General features: G+C 47.1%; 1 protein-coding gene across 1 annotated transcript in view; it reads left to right on the forward strand.

The window, feature by feature from the left end:
- hacd3 (3-hydroxyacyl-CoA dehydratase 3) overlaps positions 1–20,683 on the forward strand; it is a 33,553-nt gene that overhangs the window by 6,182 nt on the left and 6,688 nt on the right. The window contains exons 2-8 of the mRNA XM_070858611.1: positions 8,190–8,232; positions 10,866–10,939; positions 11,889–12,053; positions 12,997–13,051; positions 14,953–15,063; positions 16,601–16,728; positions 17,053–17,165. Coding sequence (XP_070714712.1) covers positions 8,190–8,232; positions 10,866–10,939; positions 11,889–12,053; positions 12,997–13,051; positions 14,953–15,063; positions 16,601–16,728; positions 17,053–17,165 — 689 coding nt within the window. The remainder of the gene's footprint in view (positions 1–8,189; positions 8,233–10,865; positions 10,940–11,888; positions 12,054–12,996; positions 13,052–14,952; positions 15,064–16,600; positions 16,729–17,052; positions 17,166–20,683) is intronic.

The following is a 20,683-nucleotide window of genomic DNA, read 5'->3' on the forward strand; positions in this document are numbered from 1 at the left end:
GGCTCCGGTGAAACCCACAGATAAGTCGTATGAGGAGCTGTGTACACTGGTTTGGGAGCATCTTAACCCAAGGGAGAGCGTGCTGATGGTGAGGTATCGGTTCTGCACGTGCCAGCGATCTGAAGTTCAGGAAGTGGCGAACTACGTCGCCGAGCTAAGGCGACTTGCAGGACAATGTGAGTTTGATGGCTACCTGGAGCAAATGCTCAGATACTTTTTTGTACTGGGCATTGGCCACAAGACCATCCTGCGAAAACTTTTGACTGTAGAGACACCGACCCTCAGTAAGGCCATTGCGATAGCACAGGCGTTTATGTTCACCAGTGATAACACCAAACAAATCTCTCAGCACACAAGTGCTAGCAATGTTCATAAATTAACAGGAACTGTGTTTGCGAGCAGAAATGTACAGGGCAGAACTACGAGTCTGCAATTGCCAGCAGGCCTCAGGTGACCCAGATGACTCCGAGACCCAACAAAGGATGAATGCAAAGCAATTCACACCTTGTTGGCGATGTAGAGGCTTCTATTCAGCCTATTCATGCTGCTTCAAAGAGTAGGTTTGCAAGAGCTGTGGAACAATGGGACACCTCCAACGAGCTTGCAAACGAGCTGCAAGCTCTGCAAAACCTGCTAACCACCACGTGGCAGAGGAAAATCGGTCCATGGTGGATCAAAGCAATTTCGAGCCTCAGAGAGAGGAGGCAGATGCTGAAGTACACGGGGTGCATACATTTTCGACGAAATGTCCACCTGTAATGCTAAACATAAAATTGAATGGCTTACCCGTAGCCATGGAACTGGACACTGGCGCTAGCCAATCCATCATGAGTAAAAAGATGTTTGAGAGACTGTGGTGCAACAAGGCATTCAGATCCAGCCCTGAGCCCCACCCACACGAAACTGAGAACGTACACCAAAGAGCTTATCACTGTCCTGGGCAGCACCATGGTCAAGGTCACCTACGAAGGCGCAGTGCACGAACTGCCACTCTGGATTGTCCCGGGCAATGGCCCCACACTGCTTGGAAGGAACTGGCTGGGCAAAATCCGCTGGAACTGGGATGACATCCGAGCGCTATCACATGTCGATGAGGCCTCATGTACCCAGGTTCTTAACAAATTTCCTTCCCTTTTTGAGCCAGGCATTGGAAACTTTTCCGGGTCGAAGGTGCGGATCCACGGTCCCAGAGGCACGACCCATTCACCACAAGGCGCGAGCGGTACCTCACATGATGAGGGAAAGAGTGGAAATCGAGCTGAACAGGCTGCAACGTGAGGGCATCATCTCCCCACTGAAATTCAGTGAGTGGGCCAGCCCGATTGTTCCAGTACTCAAAAGTGATGGCACGGTCAGGATTTGCGGCGATTATCAAGTAACTATTAATCGTTTCTCGCTACAGGACCAATACCCGCTACCTAAGGCAGACGACCTATTTGCGACGCTGGCAGGAGGCAAGACATTCACCAAGCTCGACCTGACATCGGCCTACATGACTCAGGAGCTGGAGGAGTCTTCGAAGGGCCTCACCTGCATCAACACGCACAAGGGACTGTTGATCTACAACAGATGCCTGTTTGGAATTCAGTCGGCTGCAGCGATCTTCCAGAGAAACATGGAGAGCCTACTCAAGTTGGTGCCACATACGGTGGTCTTTCAGGACGACATATTGGTCACGGGTCGGGACACTGCCGAGCACCTACAAAACCTGGAGGAGGTCCTCCAGCGACTGGATCGTGTAGGGCTGTGGCTGAAGAGGTCGAAATGCGTCTTCATGGCAACAGAAGTGGAGTTTTTGGGGAGAAAGATCGCGGCGGACGGCATTCGGACCACAGAGGCTATCAGGAACGCACCCATGCCATAGAACGTCACGGAGCTGCGGTCGTTCCTGGGACTCCTCAACTATTTTGGTAACTTCCTACTGGGGTTAAGCACCCTTTTAGAGCCCCTACATGTGTTATTGTGCAAAGGTGAGAACTGGGTATGGGGAAAAAAAACAAGTAATTGCTTTTGAGAAAGCCAGAAACATTTTATGCTCCAACAAGCTGCTTGTATTGTATAACCCGTGTAAAAGACTTGTGCTAGCATGTGACGCATTGTCGTACGGAGTCGGGTGTGTATTACAACAAGCTAACGTTGCGGGGACGTTGCAACCTGTCGCCTATGCTTCCAGGAGCTTGTCTAAGGCCGAGAGGGCCTACTGCATGATTGAGAAAGAGGCATTAGCGTGTGTGTTCGGGGTAAAGAAAATGCATCAGTACCTGTTTGGCCTCAAATTTGAGCTGGAAACCGATCACAAGCCCCTCACATCCCTGTTCGCTGCAAACAAGGGGATAAATGCTAATGTCTCAGCCCGCATACAAAGGTGGGCACTCGCGCTATCAGCGTATAACTATACCATCCGTCACAGGCCAGGCACCTAGAACTGTGCGGATGTTCTTGTCGGCTACCATTGCCCACCACGGGGGTGGAAATGGCACAGCCTGCAAACTTGTTGATGGTCATGGAACCGTTTTTGAAAATGATAAATCACCTGTCACGACCCGCCAGATTAGGACTTGGACCAGCCAAGATCCTCTGCTGTCCCTAGTAAAAAAAACTGAGTACTGCATGGGAGCTGGGCCAGCATCCCTGTTGAAATGCAAGAGCCAATCAAGCCGTTCTAGCGGTGAAAGGACGAGCTGTCCATTCAGGCAGACTGCCTGTTGTGGGGTAACCGCGTAGTGCTACCAAAAAAGGGCAGGGAGACGTTCATCTCGGATCTCCAGAGCACACACCCGGGTATAGTAATGATGAAAGCGATAGCCAGATCACACGTGTGGTGGCCCGGTATCGACTCTGACTTAGAGTCCTGTGTACGGCAATGCAGCGTATGTGCTCAGTTGAGCAACGTGCCCAGAGAGGTACCACTAAGTTTGTGGTCCTGGCCCTCCAGACCATGGTCGAGGATCCATGTCGACTATGCGAGACCGTTTCTCAGTAAAATGTTCCTGGTGGTGGTGGATGCTTTTTCAAAATGGATTGAATGTGAAATAATGTCGGGAAGCACCGCCACCGTCACCATTGAAAGCCTGAGGGCCATGTTTGCCACCCACGGCCTGCCTGAAATACTGGTCAGTGACAACGGGCCATGTTTCACCAGTGCTGAATTTAAAGAATTCATGAACCGCAATGGGATCAAACATGTCACCTCGGCCCCGTTTAAACCAGCCTCCAATGGGCAGGCAGAGCGGGCAGTACAAACCATCAAACAAAGCCTTAAACGCGTCACAGAAGGCTCACTCCAAACCCGCCGGTCCCGAGCACTGCTCAGCCACCGCACGAGACCCCACTCGCTCACAGGGGTGCCCCCGGCTGAGCTACTCATGAAAAGGACACAAAACCAGACTCTCGCTGGTTCACCCCAACCTGCATGATCAGGTAGAGAGCAGGCTGCAGTAACAAAATGTAAACAATGGTCGTGCCACTGTGTCACGGGAAATTGATCTGAATGGCCCTGTGTATGTGCTAAACTATGGACATGGTCCCAAGTGGATCGTGGGCACGGTGATAGCTAAAGAAGGGAATAGGGTGTTTAGTCAAACTAGACAATGGACAAATTTGCAGAAAGCACCTGGACCAAACAAGGCTGCGGTTCACAGACTGCCCTGAACAACTCACAGCAGACACCACCTTTTTCGAGCCCACAACACACACCCAAAGGATCAACGACACCACGCCGGACCAGGAAATCGAACCCATCACGCCCAACAGCCCAGCAAGGCCAGGCTCACCTAGCAGCCCTGCAGGGCCAACAACACGCCAGCCCAGTGAGGGCACAACCAACACACCAGAACAGACATTTGTATCGAGGCGGTCCACCAGGGAAAGAAAGGCTTCCAACCGCCTCGCCTTGTAAATAGTTTTCACTTTGACTTTTGGGGGGGGGGGGAGGGGGGAGAGTGATGTTGTGTATCTGTAAAATGTGCACTCCCATGTTCTGCCACCAGGGAGCTCATCCCCTGAAGTCCCAAGGGATCCCAGCATCCCTTGGGAGCACTGTATATAAGCCGGCCCCTAAAGCCTGTTCCTCACTCTGGAGTGTCTTATTAAAGACTGAGGTCACTGTTACTTTAACCTCCCTGTGTGCAGCCTCATCTGTGTTAGGAACACAATATGTTCCATCTGCCCTCTTGGGTGGATGTAAAAAAATCCCATGGCACTATTTGAAGAAGAGCAGGGGAGTTTCCTGGACAGCATTTATCCCTCAGCTAACATCACTAAAACAGATTAGCCAGCTATTTATTGCATTGGTCTTTGTGGGACCTTTCTGTGTGTTGTTTTCCCATAAAAAACACAATTGCACAGGCACGATGAGCCAAATGGCCTCCTGTGCTGTATCATTCTATGAAAAGTAGTTACACTTCAAATGTAATCCATTGTCTGTGAAACGTTTGAGATGTCTTGAGGACATGAATGGCACTATATAAATGTGAGTTCTTGTACCTTAATATTAGTCTACAGATTAGAATTTTAGCTAAAGTAGATTAATTGTTTAGTATGTCACGTCGCTGGTCTGTCTGTATTATTTTCACCCTTCCAACATGAATGTCAGATGATTACACTTAGCTAGAGCAGAGTGAAGGGAAGGAGATTTCTGATTGCAGGGGAGCTGCCTGCTTCTTGAAACTATAAACAGACCGTTGAATGATGAAAGGAATAGAAGGATATGGTAATAGGGTGAGATGAAGAGGGGTGGGAGGAGGCTCGTGTGGAGCATAAACACTGGCACTGACCCGTTGGACCGAATGGCCTGTTTCTGTGCTGTACACCCGATGTGACTGCAACAGAACCCAAAACTGTAACACCATTTCGTGTGTTGATGAAGGCGCGACAATTTTCTCCTGTACTCTTACCCTTTCTCTCTCAATGATCTTCCGAAGTTAGAGCATATCTAACCTGGCACCCTAGACCAGCTGCCTTCCTTATCTTGACATTTCCAAACTCCTAACAGCTCTACTTTGATACAATTCAACAATATTTAGCAAAATAAAAATCAGTCAGTCATGAAGATATCTGCTGCATTTAGCTGGTGCCCAGGAATGGTAGTTTGAGCGAAGATTGGGCATTTGCTTTGGTACTAAAGATCGATTGTGAGACATCAACTTGAGTATTGGGCACCCGACTAACACTGAATTTTGAAAGGGTTAGACGCCTGATCAATGTCTTGTACCGATGGTTTGCTGACGGACCTGCTGCTGAGGTTAGTTAACTGGCTCTTTTCAAACTTTCAATGGATCTCAGACAAGGAATTAAATGCAAGAATTTTCCCAACAACCGGAGAGATCTTTAAGGGGATCCTCTTTACATTGCGGTGCAGGCTCGAAGGGCCGAATGGCCTACTCCTGCACCTATTTTCTATGTTTACTATTCCAAATTCATCGAATCATACAACACAGAAGGACACCATTTATCTATCCTGCCTGTGCCGGCTCTTTGAAAGAGCAATCCCAATAGTCCCACTCCCCCTGCTCTTTCCCCATAGTCCTGCAATTTTTTTCCTTTTCAAGTATTTATCCAAATCCCCTTTGAAAGTTACTATTGAACCTTCCAGCGCCCTTTTCAGGCAGCGCGTTCTAGATCACAGCAACAATGAGTAAATGAATGAATAGCAGGTTTTCCCACCTTCCCCTTGCAGGCTGTCCCATTGCACGTGGTGGGGAAGTATTGCCCCACACCTACCCTCCACAGGTCAGCATGGGGAATGGGGTCGTTGCCCGACAGCCCTAGCCCCACAGGTGCCTCCCTCTAGGCCACAGCTGGAATTGCAGCAGTCACCGGGTACTGAAAGGGAAGAGAGAGAGAGAAATGATGTTCCACTTTAAAAATAAACATTTGTCAGTAACTTTTAATACTTGGTTTATTATGTGCTGTGTAAACTGTCTTTTTGCTCTATGATGGTGGGGGGCAGTTTTGAGACCAAGGAGACCATCATCAAGGCACCTTAAAACTCAAGCCTATGACTTCATAAAGCAGAAGTTGATTGTTTGTTTCATGCAGCAGCTTTTAAACTTTCTCAAAATGCTGTTTTCCTTGCATTGACTTCCTGTTATCGAACTTGTATCTGACCCGTAGATTTCCAAAACTTATCCCTAGGTGCAATAATGGAAAAATCCTTTCTGCACATCCAAAATCCCTCACTTGAGAATAGAACTTCATCAGAAAATGTTATTCCAACAGTGAGGTGTGATTTCAACAGTTAGAAAGCCCTTTTCTACTTTGTGTTCAGTTAATTCAAAAGCAGCACATGGCGTAAAAATGTTTCAACTCTTGACATTGGAGAAGAGATTTGCCAGTTATGAAAATCTGCCCCACCCAGCCACACTTGCGGCATTCTGTGGTTTTCATTTGATTATCACCGCCTGAGCTGACAGTTGTAGGAGAGGGGAAATATGCAAAGATTATTTTAATGAGAAGCTCCATGAACACAGACCAAGAGTTTCTGCTTTGGTTACAATCGGCGATCCGGGTGCAAATTGCGCTAGTTTCCGCAGAAACTAATTTGCAAATCACCGAACGTAAAATCTTCCCTGAACCAACACAATCGGGCAGCATTTTAGAACATTTTAAAAAATTGCATTAAAAACTATTCCGTGATATATTTAAGAGTGGTTACTTGGTGCAGTTTTGTTGAAAATGGGTTAATCACAAAAAATAAACATTTTATTCAGAGTGTCCAGTCAGCCACCTGAGTAACCTGATTTTAAATAACTGAAAATAACTTCAAAAAACTCTACAGAACCATTCATTAGTTACGTTGGTGTACAGTAGTCAGTTTCTTAGTAAATTAAAAAGAATAATATTTAAAAGCTTTTACAACGTGCCTATTAGTGCCCTTGCGCCTAAAAACAAGCTTAATCTTGAGCCTCCATGAAGGCCCGCAAACAGACGTAATAAATGGAAACTCGCCGTGGTGATTAATTGGATCTAGGGGCGGGGCCAGCTTCCAGCGCAATGTTTTTTATAAACCACGCAAAAGATCGCGGAAATTTGATTTGCACTGGATGGAACTGGTGCTTGAAATTCCGCAATCTTTTGCGCTTGTTTGGCTGATGTTGGGCGAATTGCGCTGCTCAGCGGACACTCCAGGCCACGGTGTTTAAAATAATGCAACGGGTCACAATAGCAGTGTACATTCAAAGCTTGCAGAGGGACAGTGGTGTGGATCAGGGCTTCAGTGCACTGAGTGAGGATCGGGATATTCCTCACACCGGGCATTGAGTAGAAGCCAGGGGCTTCCTATCAGGAAGTGGGAATGAGCAGATTGCATTGCCAGGACCACTCTCTCACTGCTGCAAAATAGGGAGATTTCTCTGTTGTATTTCAGATAACTTTAGATCAATCCAATTTAAAGTTGGATTCAGCTGATTTTTTTTTTGAAGGAATCCTTTTGTCTCTGTGCCCAATACACGTAACTGGCTGGGCCCCCAACACCTGACCCAGATGTTGCTGTAGTCAGAAATGAATTCACAAACGATTGCTGTATGGATGACTGTCCTTTGAGATGCCAACGCATGAATTGTGGCGAGGAGGGTAATCAGGCTAATTCATTATCACTGATGGCTGAATGATGAAAGGGATGTTTCAGAGAAGGCATTGAGTCTCAACATTGACATCTGTGAATTAAAGGATTTCTTTTTGGCATAAACCACAGCCCTAGCTGCTCAACCTTAGTTCTGTTCTGAATTGTTATCCAGATTCTGTTCACTTGATGATGAATCATCATGTTGAGCATCGTGTTCTCAAGTTGTTTCTCCCAAAAACGTGTTCTGAAACCGACTACAAGAAACCTTAAAGGATATTTTAACTCCTTGTGGACTGATTCTATCTTTATTGTTTTAAATATCGTATTCTCAGCTTCTTGCTGTCCTGCTCCCCTTTGCCCCCTTCAAAGGTGAGCAGAGAATGCAGGCACCTTGTAACGACACCGATCAACCCTTATTGTGAAGCATTGGAGTGGTGCTTGATCCTGCCCTTGTTTATATAAACGTTGCTTTAAACCTATTTTTGTTTGTTACTTGCAGAATACCTTGAAGAATAATTTGTAAGAATTTGTGAGAAATTCACAATATATTAGCTTTTTAAAAAACTTCAGTAGAAACGCAAGCCGTAGAAAGCTTAACTGTGATCTTTGCTCGCTCTCTCAACAGAAACCTGATATCAAGATCACTGAAAACACCCTTTCATTCAGAGGTAAGATTGTGATGCTCTCACACACCAGGCTCCACAGGTTCATTTTCTCCTTATATAAATGGGAGTCAAAACTAAAATGCCTGGAATTATAAATCCATTTTTTCCTGTCTAGTATATAATTACACTTCTAATTGTGTTGGTCTTGAGCTGACAGGACCTTGTTATAAACAAACTGCCCCTGATAAATTGAGGTTGTGCATAAATAGTTGAAATAGAAAAAAATAAACTTCACCACCAGGAAGTTTAAAAAGAAATGAAATCGTGCACATGGGGAGTCAAGATCGAGTTTAGTTGTCGGGTGAAGTGGGATTATAGGGTGGGTTTGAGTGGACCACAGATGTAATTCAACCCCCATTTTAAGGCCGTACATTCTGTCCTTATTTTTATGTAATATACTTTCATTTGATGTTAGGTTATCGTTAAATAGAAAAACTTATTACAATTTGGGAAGCAGAGTAGTAGAGCTGGTTGGAACAGAGGACTTTCCTTTCAGTACTGGGAAATGCAAAACTGAGTCACTATAATGCCACAACTGGCCAGAGGGCGTAATTACAATGTGACAAGTTTACATATGCAGTTTCCATTAGAAATGTTGACAGGAATTTATAACGGGAAAGTTGACAAAAGTGTAACGAAGATTTTGTAGACGGGAAGTGCGTGCAGATGTAAGATTTTAATTTTGTAGATTATAAGAAGTAAGATCTTGTTACCTTCCTATCGAGAACATTTCAACAGTTTGTGAAAAAGTTTAATCGAATCATCTGTTGTGAAGTTATGGTTAGTTAAAACTTACGGTTCATGTCAAATGATGGGGAGTTTTGTAAACTCCTAGGAACTGGATTGAGATAAATCTGAATGTAGAAAGCCTTTCAGTTCATCTCGGGCCATCCAACTGGACAAGCCTATAGTTGACTCCCTCTCTCCGTCACTGCTTCCGAATGTGTTGTAAATGACAAAAAGACTTTAGACTCGAGCCCTACCTGGATGTCCAAGTGTTTATCACTCGGTATGAAGAAAAACTTCCTGATATTGATCCCATCCTCCAAAGGGAAATTTTTTGCACAAATTTTCTCTGATCCCCAAAGGTAATTGAGCAAAATCCCAGAAATGTAATCCACGCTCTCATCTGCAGTTTTAGTTACTGCTTTTCCACAGTACCCCCACAACCCAGTAACACAATGTTCTGTGGAGTTTATGATCAACTCAATCTATACTTGCCACCACCAATCCCATTCCTGGTGTAAGAGTTCCTGCAGTTGCCATGCGCAGTGACATCACACATGTGCCTGAAAAGACTGCTCCTATGGGCTGCCTTTCATTTCATTGAAGATCCTTTCACACAGTAGAAAAAACCTGTAACCTGAATTGAATCCAGAGCTGTTTCCCAGTGGTGAAAGGAAAATGTTTTAATTCAACGTTCCAAGCAGTCTAGTACTTGAAATTCTCAGGAAATAAAATGGCACAGTAATGAAAAAAATGAATAAAATTGCACAGCATTAAAATAACACATCAACCCAACCAAATTAGAATCTCAGGCAACCAACAATAGGCCTGTAGTATTTCACTTGAGTATAACAGCAGAGAAGTCCTGTTACAACTGTACAGGGTATTGGTGAGGCCACAACTGGAGTACCGCGTACAGTTTTGGTCTCCGTATTTAAGAAAATATATACTTGCATTGGAGGCTGTTAGGAGAAGGTTCACTAGGTTGATTCTGGAGATGCGAGGGTTGACTTATGAAGATGGGTTGAGTAGGTTGGAACTATACTCATTCGAGTTCAGAAGAATGAGAGGTGATCTTATCAAAATATATAATGAGAGGGCTGGATAAGTTGGATGCAGAGAGGATATTTCCACTCATAGGGGAAACCAAAACTAGGGGGCATAGTCTCAAAATAAGGGGCTGCCCATTTAAAATGAGATGAGGAGAAATTTCTTCTGAGGATTGTAAATCTGTGGAATTCTCTGCCCCAGCGAGCTGTGGAGGCTGGGTCATTGAATACATTTAAAGTGGAGATAGACAGATTTTTGAGCGATAAGGGAATAAAGGGTTATGGGGAACGGGCAGGGAAGTGGAGCTGAGTCCATGATCAGATCAGCCATGATCTTATTGAATGGCGGAGCAGGCTCGAGGGGCCGTATGGCCTACTCCTGCTCCTATTTCTTGTGTTCTTTGGAATCTGGACAACCCTCTTTCCTAATTGCATTCTCTGGGTTTATCTACACTGGAAATCTTAACCAGGTGGGTTTTAAAGAGAGAGAAGAAAAAATACATTAATGTTACTTTTAAACTGCGCCAAATAAAGTAGTGTTGGCTGTATTTCCATAGCATCGGCACTCTGCTTTCATCATAACTAGATAGGGAAGACAAGACACGTGCTCGTCTCTGCCCTGCAAAACATTCTGAGATGTTTCTTTACATGATGAGCCCTATAGAAAAGTAAGTTGTTAACAGAACTCCACATATGTACGTCTTTAGAGTTGCTGATAGACACTATGCCCGCTACATCATTTTTACTGATCCTAAAACAGCAATATATAGTCTCTCAGTCCTGGCAATGGTGTTTGAATGTAATGTCTAATGTGTTCTAAAATGTCAGATATTTTCTAACATACTTCATATTCACCTTCAGCACATGGCCATGGTGCAAAAGGAGACAATGCATATGAATTCCATCTTACATTCCTGGAGACTGTGAATCCTGAGGTATGTCACTAGCTGATGGTTTAACGCTTTGACAGTGATTGCATTTCAGCTACACACCGAATGAAAGTTGATTGTTTTCAGTTGATCGTACTGTTACAGCAGGGAGACATTTAGGATTGTTTTGAGAATTATTTCCTCCTCCTGGTCCATTCTGGTGCGGTCAGCGGGGGCTCCAGTGAATCTCACTGCTAAACACTGATCTTATTGTGGAGGTGCTGCTCTAGCAGGGTGATCATGTATGTAATAACTTCTCTATTACTGTAGCCTTACTCACAGTGGCCATTATCCAGCGTGCCTCTGATGGTTACAACCGATTTTAATATGGATCTATAATGTAGGTATAATCATATAAAGATCCGGATCAGCGATTAGGGGTGTGTTAAACTATTACTAATAATCTGGAGCCCTGACCTGTTCATGCTTGGTTTTTCTTTGCTCATGGGCTCTGGGCGATGCTGGCAAGGCTGGCACACTGCCCATCCTTAGTTATCGAGGACATTGAGCCATGGTGTGGTATGCAGTCACATATGAGCCAGATACTGTAGCATTCGCAGACTCTGACCTGAAGGAAATTAGTGAACGAGTTTGGATTTTACGATAATCTAGATGTTTTGGTAATTCTCTCTTGTGCAATCTCTGATATTAGTAGTTCCTGGGTATGTGATGACTGACCAAGGTGTGAAACATTGCACTTCAAATGGCGGCACATTCAAGAGGCTCGATTTTGATTCTGAAAATTTGAAAAGCTTTGTTGTTTTGGTTTCTGAAAACGTTTTATCATATCAGGGACAGTTAAGTTCTCTCTTCCTATTTTATCTATTGATTTATTTATTTTGTTTCTGTATAAATCTATGTCTTGCAATAAATATATATCGTAGTTTTAGCCCTAATGGTGAGGCAAATACCTTTGTTGGCTGGAAATTTACCCCAAAATGTTGTATGCCGACAGCCGGTGTTCAAGGCCACTGAAAGACAAGTCAATATAACAGTGAAGAAAATGGAGAACAGGTGGTGGGACAGGCTGACCAAACAAGAAAAGAAACCAATATTCTTGGCTCCTGATTTTGACCGCTGGCTGGATGAGTCTGATGCTGAAATGGAACTTCAGGCAAAGGTAAATTCTGTGAGGAGGCTCCTGGTTCTGTATCGGGCTAGAGAACCGGCCTTTCCTTTCTGTACGTTTGCTTCATATCCAACCAATTGCATCGGATATACGGCACAGAAACAGGCCATTTGGCCCAACCATTCCATGCCGGCGTTTATGCTCCACTCGAGTCTCCTCCTGTCTTTCCTCCTCTAACTCTATCAGCATAACCCTCTATTCCCAACTCCCTCGTATGCTTGTCTAGCTTCCCCTTTAATGCATCAATACTATTCGCCTCAACCACTCTCTGTGGTAGCGAGTTCCACATTCTCACCACTCTCTGGGTAAAGAATTTTCTTCTGAATTCCCGATTGGATTTCTTGGTAACTATCTTGTATTGATGGCCTCTAGTTATGCTCTTCCCCACAAGTGGAAACACTCTCTCTGTATCCACTCGATCAAAACCTTTCATCATTTTAAAGACCTCTATTAAGTCACCCTTCAGCTGCTTTTTTTAAGAGAGAAGAGATCTAGCCTGTTCACCCTTTCCTGATATGTATACCCTCGCATTTCTGGTATGATCCTTGTAAATCCTCTCTGCACCCTCTCCAATGCCTCTATATCCTTTTTATAATATGGCAAATGGAGCATAAATGGGTCGAATGGCCTGTTTCTGTGCTGTATATCCTATGTATGTAATACAAGTATTTATCTTAAGAATTAAGAAAGCAAATGACCTTTCCTCCTTGAGCGTCCTGACTAAGATTGTGTTGAGATGTGAGAGAGCTGCCTATAGTGATGTCCTGATATATCACTGCTCTTTACAGACCTGTCGTTTCGTGGATATCTCTCCATCTTGCACCTTTTAACCCTTTTACTGAGCAAACAGGAGTTCTATCCTCTAATAACGTAGATTATGTTTTTGTATTATAACTATGATTGTAATGATACCCTTTCTGTTCTTCATTTATAGGAAGAAGAGGAAGAAATTAATAGAATAAGTTTGGAGTCAAGGGTTCGGGAAGATTGTAAGTTAGCACTCTCCGCTGTTGTGACTTGCTCAGATGTTGCTGTAAGCATTGTCTGGATTCCACTAACAATAGGTATTCAAATAAAACTGTCTGCAACACATCTCAATAAAACAAGGCATTTGATAGTCTGTGCATCAAAGAGCTTCACATCAGGCCCCGGCATACAGAAACAAACTTCTTATTTTCAATATCTTCTGTATTTGTGTACATTTGTAACAATCTCAGTAAGCTTCCCCAATATTAACATGCGTTCCTTAACAGACGTGCTTGTAATTGGGTTTGTGCAAATCTGAGGCTAGAATACAGAGGTCCTAGTCCACCGCTTTGTGCCACATACTTGAAAGGATTGTTTGAACCCCTCTTCAGATCCATACTTACAGGAGTTGCACAATTCACTTTGACATTGTTAATGATAAAACCTTACAATGATCGGGCATTCGACCCATCGTGCCTGTGCTGGCTCCAGGTCATAACAACTTGCTGTGTTTTTAAAAAAAAAGTTTCCTCATCTGGCCTCTGGTTCTTTTGCCAAACACCTTCAATCTGTGCCCTCTGGTTACTGACCCTTCAGCCAATGGGAACAGTTTCTCTCTATCTACTCTGTCAGATCCCTTCATGATTTTGAACACCTCGATCAAATCTCTTAACCTTCTCTGCTCTAAGGAGAACAACCCCAGCTTCTCCAGTCTCTCCACATAAGTGTAGTCCCACATCCCTGGTCCCATTCTGGTAAATCTCTTCTGCACCCTCTCCAAAGCCTTGACATCCTTCCTTAAAGTGCGGTGCCCAGAGCTGGACACAGAACTCCAGCTGAGACCTAACCAATAACTGCCTTGCTTTTGTACTCTATTCTTCTATTAATAAAGCCAAGGATCCCATATACTTAGCAATGATAGCAGTATTTTATTGTGATTGTAGCTGTAACAGTCTGTCAAATAACTCTCTATATTTAACAATCTTTCTAAGCTGTGTGATTTGTCTTGCATGATGGGCTGAGTAGATTCCTGAGCTTGTTTACTGGACAGGGAAGGGCTTCTGTGACGCATGGAACAGGCCCCCTTTTTGTATCTGTCACTCTACTTGAGCTGGGGTTGGATGGCAGAAGATGGGACTGGTTTGATTAAAAGATTGCAGCTCAGGGGTTAAGCGGAGATTAATTATATGCTGCAATTCTTTTAAGTCTCAGTTTGAGTGGGAGTGGGTCATTAGTTCTGGTGAGAGCAATTTCAGCTCCTTTAAATTTTGAGCAGGATTACAAGAACCTGTTTGTGGTGTCTGGTATCACGGTGTGTTGGTGTATCGACAGTTCCCTACACGCTGATTCAGGTATCTGCAACATCGCATCTGATGGGACAGAGTGGCTGCAAGGAGTGAATAACCCCAGAGCTGCTCTTCAAAATGACCTGTTGCAGAGTAACATGGGCAGGCACCGGGGTGGAGGGCAATTGTTTACCCTCCTGGCTGGGGAATGGTGCAAGGCACAGAGGGACCGAATGAGAAAAGGAGCTTGGCGGGGGGGCAAAAGCAATGTATTAAATTAAAATTGCAAAATGTTTTGTAGTATACAAATGCACCAAATCTTGAAACACAGTTTGTTCAATGTGGTTGAGCTGCAATTGTGGCCAGAACAGCTATTCCCCATAGTGCAACACAGGGTGACCAACATGCAGGCTGAGCCCCGGCAATAAAGGCCAGAGAGAGGAGTCCTGTTTATACTATCATTCCATATTCACTGCATGGTCCTGATAGAGTTTTGTGGGCCTGGAGATTTGGGAAGGGTTGTTTTTAACACATTTGCATGTTTTATACTTTATGCTCTTAACTGAGGTAATTAAAATATTTACAATGCAGAGTATTTTCTTTCCAGCAGCATTAACTTTTTATTTCCTTCCGTACAGCTTATGTCACCATGAGGAAAGGATATTTATTTATGTACAATCTGGTGCAGTTCCTGGGATTCTCCTGGGTCTTTGTCAACATGACAGTGCGGCTCTTTGTGTTGGGCCAAGGTGAGTGACTAGAATCAGCCTGTAACATAGTGTGACATCTTGAGTTAATGCTCGCCTCCGGTACTGTGAAATCCTTTTACAATCAATCTTCTTTAAGAATTCCTTCTAGAGGACCCTGCAGTACAACCTGAAGGATTAAACCTTCCTCGCAAACAGTGGGGAACCACCGGTCATAGTCGATGTTGCCACCTTCTCCATAGGTGGAAGATTAAAGCCTCCCCATCATGTGACTGTGGAGCTCCTAATCAGACCCTGGAGCACATCATTGAGCACTGCCCTCCGGAAATTCACAGGCAGCTGTTACACCGGAAGCTTTGGTCTGGATATCGGACTCGGATATTGACATTTGATTTTCTTTGCTAATACCGTACGGAAGAGGAGAATGTATCTTCTTTTGCTGTTAGGAATTAGATTAGATTCTTGGAAGTGAAAATGTATCTCTCTTTATGATTCTGAAGCTGACTCCATACTGACACTGCATAGTCACAAAACTTTCCACCCTGACTGTGTTACAGATAAACTCTACTTGATACTGCTTTGAACATTAGAAATTTTGTTTTTTAAAAAGCAAAACATGCAATTTGCAAAAATAAGATCTCAGCAATTTTTGCTGTTTCTTGGAAACTGAATCTCCCAGCTGGGAGCTGCTGAGTGCTGCCGCTCTCTGCAGAGTGGAGAGGAGTGAGCTTTTATATTCGGTGCATCACAAACTGCTGGTGGACTTCATTGTTGCTGAGAATGTTAAACTTGCTGATCTTCAACTTGCTGCGTTCTGTACTGCTCCAAGTTGACGGCCTGTCTTGAAACTGCAAAAATTCTTATAGCTGAGCTCAAGTGATAAATAAAATGTAATGAATTGCGAAAATCAATCACTGCACAGATGCTGGTTAAATTAGGGCCATAAATTGTGATTTTTAATAATTTGTACATCCGATTTGATAGGCCCCTCAGCAGTCTCCGCAGTAACGGACTGTATCTCCGTTACCCCTCGAGTCTGCAATATTCTTCACCTGGTACATAACTCAGCGTGGGAACAAATTAACCAATTTCTAAATAATTGTTCACATACATTTAGCTGCTCTTTCAGAAAATAATAAAACATAAATTTACCAGAAGTGGGGAGTTTTAAAACGTGCTGATGTGTCTCTGTGAAACTTGATCAGCATGCTGAATGTTCAGAGTAAGATCATTCGGAAATGATGGATAAGGTGCTTTGGGTTGGTGCGAATGACGCGTCCCATTCCTCACAGTCCTGACCAGAGCCTTGTAGATGGTGGGGAAAAATTGAAGGGTCAAGCGGTGACCTGCTCCTCGCTGAGTACCAGGCCTCTGATCTGCTCTTGTGGTCACAGTGTTGATATCGTTGGTCGAGTTAATCTTCCCTGGATGTTGATGGTGCAATCTGTTCCCTGATGTAAGGGAACAACTGAAATGAAGGGACTCCACAGTTTGTGTTTACTCTGCAGTTGGCAATACTGGGCTTACTGTTGCCATTTCAAATGCTAATGATTTTATTTCATTTGTGTTGTATCTGCAGATTCTTTATTTGATACTTTCCATGAAGTTGGTGACGTGATGAACTTTTGCCAGATATTCGCAGTTTTGGAGGTTATAAACCCTCTGCTGGGATTGGTGAAAACTGGATTGGTGCCTGCAGTAATCCAGGTACCGTACGGGCCTCGAGTCAGGGCAGGAGTGAGTGGGTAGGGGGAAGGACAGTAAAGGCAAGTCAAACCACTCTTTTTTTTGGCTGGAGAATATTTTTGTGCAAAAAATACAGCCCTCAGCTTTCCTTCTTGCTGAGTCGGTCTGTGTCACTGCCTGCAAACTCCATCTTCCTCCTCAAATAAAGACGTTGTGAGAAGCTGTGGTGTAAATAAAACAATGTATATTTAAAACAGGTTTACCATCTTCCAAATGTTTTCTAGATCATCAGTTTCCATTTGTTGAGCGATCCTCTTTATGATGTGGTTCTCATTGTGTTAACAGGTAGTTGGGAGGAATATGATTCTGTTTGTGGTGATTGGCAGTCAGGTGGAAATGCAGAATAAAGCAGCAGTGTTCGCTGTCTTTTACCTGTGGAGCATCATCGAAATGTTCCGGTTTGTATTTCACTCACTTTCCTGAGCTCAGTTTTCGGTGTGATGATAGTCTAAAAACCCTGGTCCTAGGGATCATTGGCTGTACACACCCACAACTCTCCGGTAACAGACTCTGAGAGGAGCGTTTCAGGTAAAACATCACCCCACTAATGCAATCGGATCAATAAAACCCCCCAAAACAAAGCACATCATTTAGCACCTTATCAAAATGTCACATTTCACAAAGAATGGCTTTGAGTGCAGTGACTGGTATTGCAACATAGAAGAAGGCTATGTGCCCATTGTACCTGTGCCAGCTATTCAGCTGGAGCTTTGTACTCTAATACAAAATACTGCGGACGCTGCTGGAAATACTCAGCAGGTCAGACAGCATCTGTGGAGAAAGAAACAGAGTGAGTCTTCGTTAGAACATTGTACTCTAAACCCACTTCCCTGTATCCTTTTATATTCTTCCTTTTCAAATACTTAGCCAATTCTTTTATAAATTGTGTCATAGTTACAGTCGAAATGACCACTTCTGGTAAAGCACCTCAGTACTTTGACCCGCTGCAGAAAGGTGTGCAAGACCAACCTCCCTCTGCTGAAGTGCATTGCAATCGTTCAGTATGACTCCGTCCGTCCTCTCTCTTCCCTCCCTCCCTCTCTCTTCCCTCCCTCCCTCTCTCTTCCCTCCCTCCCTCTCTCTTCCCTCCCTCCCTCTCTCTTCCCTCCCTCCCTCTCTCTTCCCTCCCTCCCTCTCTCTTCCCTCCCTCCCTCTCTCTTCCCTCCCTCCCTCTCTCTTCCCTCCCTCTCTCTCTCTTCCCTCCCTCTCTCTCTCTTCCCTCCCTCCCTCTCTCTTCCCTCCCTCCCTCTCTCTTCCCTCCCTCCCTCTCTCTTCCCTCCCTCCCTCTCTCTTCCCTCCCTCCCTCTCTCTTCCCTCCCTCCCTCTCTCTTCCCTCCCTCCCTCTCTCTTCCCTCCCTCCCTCTCTCTTCCCTCCCTCCCTCTCTCTTCCCTCCCTCCCTCTCTCTTCCCTCCCTCCCTCTCTCTATCCTCCCTCTCTCTATCCTCCCTCCTCTCTATCCTCCCTCTCTCTATCCTCCCTCTCTCTATCCTCCCTCCCTCTATCCTCCCTCCCTCTCTCTATCCTCCCTCCCTCTCTCTATCCTCCCTCCCTCCCTCTCTCTTCCCTCCCTCCCTCTCTCTTCCCTCCCTCCCTCTCTCTTCCCTCCCTCCCTCTCTCTTCCCTCCCTCCCTCTCTCTTCCCTCCCTCCCTCTCTCTTCCCTCCCTCCCTCTCTCTTCCCTCCCTCCCTCTCTCTTCCCTCCCTCCCTCTCTCTTCCCTCCCTCCCTCTCTCTTCCCTCCCTCCCTCTCTCTTCCCTCCCTCCCTCCCTCTCTCCCTCCCTCCCTCTCTCTTCCCTCCCTCCCTCTCTCTTCCCTCCCTCCCTCTCTCTCCCTCCCTCCCTCTCTCTTCCCTCCCTCCCTCTCTTCCTCCCTCCCTCCCTCTCTCTTCCCTCCCTCCCTCCCTCTCTCTTCCCTCCCTCCCTCCCTCTCTCTTCCCTCCCTCCCTCCCTCTCTCTTCCCTCCCTCCCTCCTCTCTCTTCCCTCCCTCCCTCCCTCTCTCTTCCCTCCCTCCCTCTCTCTTCCCTCCCTCCCTCTCTCTTCCCTCTCTCCCTCCCTCTCTCTTCCCTCCTCCTCCCTCTCACTTCCTCCCTCCCTCCCTCTCTCTTCCCTCCCTCCCTCCCTCTCTCTTCCCCTCCCTCCCTCCTCTCTCTTCCCCTCCCTCCCTCCCTCTCTCTTCCCTCCCTCCCTCCCTCTCTCTTCCCTCCCTCCCTCCCTCTCTTCTTCCCTCCCTCCCTCCCTCCCTTCCCTCCCTCTCTCTTCCCTCCCTCCCTCTCTCTCTCCCTCCCTCCCTCCCTCTCTCTTCCCTCCCTCCTCTCTTCCCTCCCTCCCTCTCTCTTCCCTCCCTCCCTCTCTCTTCCCTCCCTCCCTCTCTCTTCCCTCCCCCTCCCTCTCCCCTCTCTCTTCCCTCCCCCCTCCCTCTCTCTTCCCTCCCCCCTCCTCTCTCTTCCCCCCTCCTCTCCTCTCCTCTTCCCTCCCTCCCTCCCTCTCTCTTCCCTCCCCCTCCCTCTCTCTTCCCTCCCTCTTCCCTCCCTCCCTCTCTCTTCCCTCCCCCCCTCCCTCTCTCTTCCCTCCCCCCCTCCCTCTCTCTTCCCTCCCCCCTCCCTCTCTCTTCCCTCCCCCTCCCTCTCTCTTCCCTCCCCCCTCCCTCCCTCCCTCCCTCCCTCTTCCCCCCCTCCCTCTTCCCCCTCCCTCTTCCCCCCCCTCCCTCTCTCTTCCCTCCCCCCCTCCCTCTCTCTTCCCTCCCCCCTCTCCCTCTCTCTTCCCTTCCCCCCTCCCTCTCTCTTCCCTCCCCCCCTCCCTCTCTCTTCCCTCCCTCCCTCCCTCTTCCCTCCCTCTTCCCTCTTCCCTCCCCCCCTCCCTCTCTCTTCCCTCACTCCCTCTCTCTTCCCTCCCCGCTCCCCCTCTCTTCCCTTCCCTCCCCTCCCCTCACTCCCTCTCTCTTCCTCACTCCCTCTCTCTTCCTCACTCCCTCCCTCTCTCCCTCCCTCTCCCTCCCTCCCTCTCCCCTCCCTCCCTCTCCCTCCCTCCTCTCCCCTCCCTCTCTCTCTCCCCTCCCTCTCTCTCTCCCTCCCTCTCTCCCCTCCCTCTCTCTACCCTCCCGCTCTCTTCCCCCCCCCGCTCTCTCCCCCCCCCCGCTCTCCCCCCCCCCGCTCTCTTTCCCCCCTCCCGCTCTCTTTCCCCCCTCCCGCTCTCTTTCCCCCCTCCCGCTCTCTTTCCCCCTCCCGCTCTCTTTCCCCCCTCCCGCTCTCTTTTCCCCCCTCCCGCTCTCTTTCCCCCTCCCGCTCTCTTTCCCCCCTCCCGCTCTCTTCCCCCCTCCCGCTCTCTTTCCCCCCTCCCGCTCTCTTTCCCCCCTCCCCGCTCTCTTTCCCCCCTCCCGCTCTCTTTCCCCCCCTCCCGCTCTCTTTCCCCCCTCCCGCTCTCTTTCCCCCCTCCCGCTCTCTTCCCCCCTCCCGCTCTCTTTCCCCCTCCCGCTCTCTTTCCCCCCCTCCCGCTCTCTTTCCCCCCTCCCGCTCTCTTTCCCCCCTCCCGCTCTTCTTTCCCCCTCCCGCTCTCTTTCCCCCCTCCCGCTCTCTTTCCCCCCTCCCGCTCTCTTTCCCCCCTCCCGCTCTCTTCCCCCTCCCGCTCTCTTTCCCCCTCCCGCTCTCTTTCCCCCTCCCGCTCTCTTTCCCCCCTCCCGCTCTCTTTCCCCCCTCCCGCTCTCTTTCCCCCCTCCCGCTCTCTTTCCCCCCTCCCGCTCTCTTTCCCCCCTCCCGCTCTCTTTCCCCCCTCCCGCTCTCTTTCCCCCCTCCCGCTCTCTTTCCCCCCTCCCGCTCTCTTTTCCCCCCTCCCGCTCTCTTTCCCCCCTCCCGCTCTCTTTCCCCCTCCCGCTCTCTTTCCCCCCTCCCGCTCTCTTTCCCCCCTCCCGCTCTCTTTCCCC

Source organism: Pristiophorus japonicus, chromosome 17 (assembly GCF_044704955.1).
Source record: "Pristiophorus japonicus isolate sPriJap1 chromosome 17, sPriJap1.hap1, whole genome shotgun sequence".
Lineage (NCBI taxonomy): Eukaryota > Metazoa > Chordata > Chondrichthyes > Pristiophoridae > Pristiophorus > Pristiophorus japonicus.